The sequence below is a fragment of the Mandrillus leucophaeus genome, unplaced genomic scaffold, assembly GCF_000951045.1.
Source record: "Mandrillus leucophaeus isolate KB7577 unplaced genomic scaffold, Mleu.le_1.0 Scaffold2, whole genome shotgun sequence".
Classification (NCBI taxonomy): Eukaryota; Metazoa; Chordata; class Mammalia; order Primates; family Cercopithecidae; genus Mandrillus; species Mandrillus leucophaeus.
In genome coordinates this window covers 6,289,862-6,296,819 of record NW_012102031.1, presented here as the reverse complement: position 1 = coordinate 6,296,819, position 6,958 = coordinate 6,289,862, and the positions used below count along the sequence as shown (strand labels likewise).

General features: G+C 56.0%; 2 protein-coding genes across 2 annotated transcripts in view; one reads left to right on the top strand and one right to left on the bottom strand.

The window, feature by feature from the left end:
- Window positions 1–335, bottom strand: part of TST (thiosulfate sulfurtransferase (rhodanese)) — a 9,119-nt gene extending 8,784 nt beyond the window's left edge. The window contains exon 1 of the mRNA XM_011978926.1: window positions 320–335. The gene's annotated coding sequence lies outside the window, so the exon portion shown is untranslated. The remainder of the gene's footprint in view (window positions 1–319) is intronic.
- The window catches only part of MPST (mercaptopyruvate sulfurtransferase), a 10,563-nt gene continuing 3,611 nt past the window's right edge, over window positions 7–6,958 (top strand). The window contains exons 1-2 of the mRNA XM_011978927.1: window positions 7–29; window positions 4,651–5,269. Coding sequence (XP_011834317.1) covers window positions 4,675–5,269 — 595 coding nt within the window. The 5' untranslated portion in view covers window positions 7–29; window positions 4,651–4,674. The remainder of the gene's footprint in view (window positions 30–4,650; window positions 5,270–6,958) is intronic.

Sequence of the window (6,958 nt, the reverse complement as noted above, 5' to 3'; positions counted from 1 at the left end):
AGCCGGGAAGCCAGGAGTCCGAGATCCTGGTAACTGCCGCGGCGTGGCGGCTTGCCTTTCCGGAGGGGGAGGGAGTAGCTCTTTGGGGGTGCGCGGCGCGGGGCTCCCGCGCGGGACCTGGGCGGAAGAGGGGGCGCAGTCTAGGAGAGAAGTCGCGCCGCTATGTTGGCACTAAGGGTGACTGTCCGCTTGGGGCGGCCTGCCGGGTGGGGTCGTGGCGAGTGACGGGTGGGGAGCCTTGGGTGGAGGTGGGATGGCCTGGTACCACCAGAGAGGGTGGGAGAGAGAGAGGAGGACAGGGAGACGAGACCCCAGTGACCCAGAGGCCCCAGAAAGAGCCACTAGCCAATAGCTTGTTAGTGAGTGAAAGGAACTAACGTTGTCAAGGCCTGCTTGGTGTGGCACTTTGCTGGGTTCTCCCGTGGTGTGACTTAGTTCCCACAATAACTGAGGAGTAGGCCAGAAACTTACTAAGACAGGAGAGAGCGGCAGAGCGAGTTGCTGGAGGACACACCCAGAGTTGAGGCCAGGCCGGGTCTGATCCTGGTCTGAAGCCCACATAGTACCAGTTGCCTTTGCTTACCTGGCTCTTCCCTGAAGCCTCGTGCTTTTAAAAAAATTGCTTGTTTTTAACTTAGACCATGTAATCATAAGTTGATGTAATTCAATTTTTAATGATAGCTGTGTTTAACAACCAGTTGGCAACATTCCTGAAAAGCTCACTGTGGGGGACTCCATTGCTCCTCCCTAGCTTTTGCAGAGGCTAGCCTGGAACGCTTTCCTTGTTCCCCAACTCCGACCTTTTGTTTTGTTTTGTTTTGTTTTGTTTTTTGAGACAGGCTGTGGTTCTGTGGCCCAGACTGGAGTGCAGTGGCGCTATCTTAGCTCACTGCAACCTCCACCTCCCAGGCTCAAGCGATCCTCCCACCTTAGCCTCCCAAGTAGGTGGGACCACAGGCATGTGCCGCCATGCCTGGCTAATTTTTAAATTTTTGGTAGAGATGGAGTTTCGCCATGTTGTCCAGGCTGGTCTTGAACTCCTGGGCTCAAGCGATCTGCCCATCTCAGCCTCCCAAAGTGCTGAGTTAACAGGCATGAGCCACCATCCCTGGCCTCATCCCCCTTTTTTAAAAAAGGTTTTGTTCTAAAATGCTCACAGCAATCCTCAAAGCCTAGTGTCTGGTGGTTGGGGGAGGGGGTGGGCAGGAGGGACCAGGTAGGGAGGTCCTAGAGGAGTGCCCAAGCTCTGCTCCTCAATGGGTACCCTGGATCCAGCCTGCTACTCACGCTTGCCTCAGTGCAGCTGTGTACCCTCCTGACATGAGCCTGGGGCGGTTATGTCCTAGGGTCCTCCACTCCCAGGGCACCCCCACCTATGGTGATCCTGGCTCCTGAATCACACAGGCACCTGGTTTCTACCCCTCCCTGACACCCACAGCCTGCCCTCACACCCTCCTTTATGGCCCACAGTCCTTTGTGAGAAGTGCCAATCAAGCAGGGAGACTGGGGCAGGTTGACCTCAGATCTCTGAAGTCCCGCCAAGCCCTGAAATTCTAAGATTTTAGATTTGCTGCTGTCAGTTCCAGGGCCACCAATGAGAGTAATGGAAGAAATAATGCAATACTATTATTATTATTTTGAGATGGAGTCTCAGTCTGTCACCCGGGCTGAAGTGCAGTGGCGCGATCTCAGCTCACTGCAACCTCTGCCTCCCAGGTTCAAGCGATTCTCCTGCCTCAGCCTTCCGGGTAGCTGGGACTACAGGCTCATGCCACCACGCCGAGCTAATTTTTGTATTTTTAGTAGAGATGGGGTTTCACCATGTTGGTCAGGTTGGTCTCGAACTCCTGACCTCATTATCTGCCCGCCTTGGCCTCCCAAAGTGCTGGGATTACAGGTGTGAGCCACTGCGCCCGGCCTAAACCGTTTTTAATGATTATTAAAACCAGCCAGATGTAATGCATGACGGTTGCCCCTCTACCTTTATTGTTTCATCTTGGCTCTAAGAGGTGGAGGTGGGAAGCTCCATTATAAGGAACAGAAACTACCCAGAGACCCTACACAGCCACTGTCACACAACCAGTTAAGCAGTGGAGTGGGGTTTACATTGATTTTGGGGGCTCTCTGGCTCCCAAACCACGGCTCTTTCTACTCTAAATGGATGATTGGGTGAGGGAAACAAGGATCCTCAAGAATGGGGGACAGTGTTGGGGGGTGCACCAGGGCTGCTGTGGTTCCCACAATAGGGGTCCTCAGGAAGGAACCTGCAGCAGCTGCCAGCACAGCGCCCCCTAGCGGAGATGTAACGCAAATAATGGGGATTGCCCCTTAGCCAAAGATCCCTTGGCAGCCTCCCTACTCTAAAGACCATGCTGAGCCTTCCTGGGCCCCTGGAAAAGTCAGATTCGTCTGGACTTCCTCCTACTCCAGGAAGCCTTCCCACCTCTTCTGCTGCCACCCCAGGCTGACACAGGGGCCCTCTGTGCTCAACACTGAATTCTAAACTGTCCTCAATTTCACTGTCTCTTGCCTGCAGCCTGATTTTTACCCCCAGGGCTTGGCAAAGGCAAGAGGGCTCAGTGTCCCGCACAGGGCCTGACTGCATGGGTGAAGTGGGTTCCTAAAAGCCAGCTGCCGCGAGACTGTGGGGGTGGGCACAGGGTGTCACCCTAGAACGCATTAGGCCCTAGTCATCGTGGCACCTGGGGCAGGGGAAGTCCAGCCTGAGGGGGTCAGACTCTGACTGCCAATCCTGAGGCTGCCTTCTGTGACTACAGGCAAAGCACTTATTCTTCTAATTGCCAGTGGCCTCGTTCATAAAGCAGGCATCCTAATACCTGCCCAAGGCTGCGGTGCCTAACATGTGACCTGGCCCACAGAGGCACTCAGTCCACAGATGTTGTTCTCTACCTGCCCCCTTCATTTCGCCGGCAGGACTGCCTGCATTGGGTGTCAAGGTTGGACCTCGCACAGGGGATAAGTGGGGGCTGACCTGCAGCCCTGACTCCACACACCCAGCCATGTGCCCTGGTGGGGGCTCAGCCTCTGCCTGGCAGAAGGGGCCCTTTCCTCTCACCTGCGCAGTGGTGGCTTCCCAGCACAAAGGGCTTAAAGTGTTTGGGGAGTCTACACCCAGGAAGGCTGTGGGCTGGCCTGGCATAGCGGGCTGGCGAGCTGGTACACTGTCAGCCTGTGGCGTGCAGGAAAGATGGAGAGGAGAGGGAGGGAGGTGCGAAATCACTGTTGCTGCTGCTATAAGGGCCAGAGAGAGCCCAGGCTGGACAGACAAAACCTGGCCTCACCAGACTCCCAGAGCCTGCACAGAGTGTGTGGCTGAGAAGTCCGGATTCTGGTGCCAGACTGACTGCCTACTGAGAAGCCTGGCACCACCGGGTCAGGTTAGTGCACTTTTTCTTTTTTGTTTTTTGTTTTTGAGACAGAGTTTCGCTCTTGTCCCCCAGGCTGGATTGCAATGGCGCGATCTCAGCTCACTGCAACCTTCGCCTCCTGGGTTCAAGCAGTTCTCCTGCCTCAGCCTCCTGAGTAGCTGGGATTACAGATGCCCGCCACTAAGCCCAGCTAATTTTTTGTATTTTTTTTTTTTTTTTTTGAGACGGAGTCTCGCTCTGTCGCCCAGGCTAGAGTGCAGTGGCCGGATCTCAGCTCACTCCAGCTCCGCCTCCCAGGTTTACACCATTCTCCTGCCTCAGCCTCCCGAGTAGCTGGGACTACAGGCACCCGCCACCTCGCCCGGCTTTTTTTGTATTTTTTAGTAGAGACGGGGTTTCACCGTGTTAGCCAGAATGGTCTCGATCTCCTGACTTCATGATCTGCCCATCTCGGCCTCCCAAAGTGCTGTGATTACAGGCTTGAACCACCACGCCCGGCCAATTTTTTGTATTAGTAGAGATGAGGTTTCACCATGTTGGCCAGGCTGGTCTCAAACTCCTGACCTGAGGTGATCCACCCGCCTTGGCCTCCCAAAGTGCTGGGATTACAGGCGTGAGCCACTGCAGGAGGCCAGGTTAGTGCCCTTCAGTGAGCCTGAGTGTCCTCCTTGAAACGGTGACAATAATGTACCAAGCCTCTTAAGATCTCTCATTCAACACATACTGGAGAGTCTACTGTGTCAGGCATTGTTCTAGGATATTGTTAGGATTTAGTGGTGCCCAGCAAGAACTCAGTAAATGCCAGCTACTGTTCCTATTAGGTGGCCAATAAAAATGCTTGATAAGTGAATGAATGACTTCCATTTGGGACTTGGTTGCAAATAAAGCCGAGCTGCATCTTAGGGAAGGGTGGAGACTTTGCCCCTGCTTGTGCCTTGAAGCCAGCAGAGCCTTGCCCTAGGATACCTCCACCCACCCTCCTGCCCAGCAGGTGGAGGTGAGGGGCGCATCCTGGGGCTCTCCATGAGGTCATGGTCATTGGGTCACTCGGAGCTTGTGTTTATATGAAGCCTGGCAGAGGGAGGCCCCTGGCTACCCACCTCTGTGCCCGGGTTCACCACCGCTGGTTTCTGCGTTCTCTGGACTCTGCCCTGCATGGGCCGCACCTCCCCCGCTGGCCCTCGCCCATGCTCCAGACCCAGCCCCAGCCCCATCGGCAGCCTCTCCTTGCTTCCCTCCTGACATCCTCCCTGTCGCCCAGGCCCGTAGTCCGAGTGTCGCCACCATGGCTCCGCCACAGCTCTTCCGCGCACTGGTGTCGGCGCAGTGGGTGGTGGAGGCGCTGCGGACCCCGCGCGCTGGGCAGCCCCTGCAGCTGCTGGACGCCTCCTGGTACCTGCCGAAGCTGGGGCGCGATGCGCGACGCGAGTTCGAGGAGCGCCACATCCCGGGCGCCGCCTTCTTCGACATCGACCAGTGCAGCGACCGCACCTCGCCCTACGACCACATGCTGCCCAGCGCCCAGCATTTCGCGGACTACGCGGGCCGCCTGGGCGTGGGCCCGGCCACCCACGTCGTGATCTACGACGCCAGTGACCAGGGCCTCTACTCCGCCCCGCGCGTCTGGTGGATGTTCCGCGCCTTCGGCCACCGCGCGGTGTCACTGCTTGACGGCGGCCTCCGCCACTGGCTGCGTCAGAACTTCCCTCTCAGCTCCGGCAAGAGCTACCCCGCTCCCGCCGAGTTCCGCGCTCAGCTCGACCCCGCCTTCATCAAGACCTATGAGGAGATCAGGGAGAACCTGGAATCCCGGCGCTTCCAGGTGGTGGACTCCCGAGCCGCCGGCAGATTCCGCGGCAAAGAGCCGGAGCCCCGAGACGGTAACGCGGGAGAAGGGGACGGCTGGTAGTCGGGGGCATGGCCTGTGTCCTGAGCATTTTCCTGGACTTGACCTTTCTTTTATTTTTTTAATTTATCTTCCTTTCATTTCGTTTTTCTTTCCCTTGCCTCCTTTCCCCTTTTCCCTTCCCTTCTTTCCACAGGGTCTGGCTCTATCCCCCAGGCTGGAGTGCAGTGGCACAATCGTGGCTCACTGCAACCCCAACCTCCTGGGCTCAGGTGACCCTGCCCCTCAGCCTGACCTCGCCTTTAAAGACCACTGCATGAGCTGGGGAAGGAGATTTGACTTCCACTTGCCTCGGTGACTTCGTTTGTTAAGCAGAGCAATAATACTGGCCACACCCCTCCTGGGCTTTGGCCAGTGACTCTCCCTAGCTCCTTGGGAACGCTGGTTGCCCAAACAGCTTTCACTCGAATTGTGAGTGAGGTGTGGGGGGTCACTGTGGAATGTTGGGGAGCAGGCCCCAGTGTGAGAGAAAGCCCCAGAGGGATGGTCCTGATCAGAGCTGCCCATGCCCCTGAGGATGGTGGAATCAGGGCAGCGTCGGGGGCTGCATAAGAGGAAGTCTCTCCCAGGGGCCAAAGCTTGGAGAGCTGAGGGCGGAAGGGGGATTAAACAGAAGTGGGTAGGGCAGACCCTTCTGCCTGTGGGCTGGATTTCCTCAGGCAAGAAGCCTGTGGGTAAGTTCTGTATAATGCGGGGAGGGGTCCCCACAAAGCAGGCTGGTCAGTGGTCACACTGGTGTGAGTCTTTCAAACATCCCGTGTGAGTATATACTGTCATTGTACAGAGGAGGAAATGGAGCCTTGCTCAGCGTCTCAAGAAACAACCCAGTCAGGATTCAGACTCGGGAGCCTGCGCACTTAACAGCCGTGAGCAACCAGGAACTCCCCAGCCCTTTCTCTTGTGCCTTCAAGAGTGCAAGAAACTGACCACTGCCCCTAGGGAGCTCTCTGAATAGCATTACCAGGCTTACAGATTGGGTTTGGAGCCGCTTGGGCTCACCAGCATTGTTTTGGATGGCCTGAGGGCAAGGACTGTCCCTGCTCTGAATGCATCCTGAAGATTAGCTCAGTACCTGGCACAGAGTCCATGTGCCAGAGAGGTCTGGTGAATTCAGACGGTCCCTGTCACATGGAATCCTGCAAAGCAATGTTGATGTTATCAGAACCATAGGAAACAGCTGATATCCAACCATTTTTGAACCTACACAGGGGTCAGTTTCGTGTGGTTCCGCCTAATGAGAGCACCACCTTGATCCTGTTGGGTTCTCCATCTCAGCCCCAGGAGGTTGAGCAGCACAGGGGAGCTAGCTGGTGGTGCCACATTTACGTGGGCTTTGTGACACATGACGGGTCATCTCATCTCTGAACCACAGCTTCTGCCTGTGTAGACTGGGAGCAGTAACCCAGAGCATAAAGACATGGTGGGGGCAAGGAGAGCAAGTGTGTAAAGCACTCAGCTCCGGGTTTTCATGCACAAGTGTGCTGCACACGAGAAGGTGCCTAACACATCTCGGTGGTACTGGCTCATCTATAGAATGGGAGGTGATACACGCCTAGCGGGCTTGTTGTCAAAACAAACTAAGCTCAGTGCAGCTGGATCAGTGATGAATATCACTGTCATCATCATTCCCACTCCGCATCCTGAGGCCTGGCCAAGTGACTCT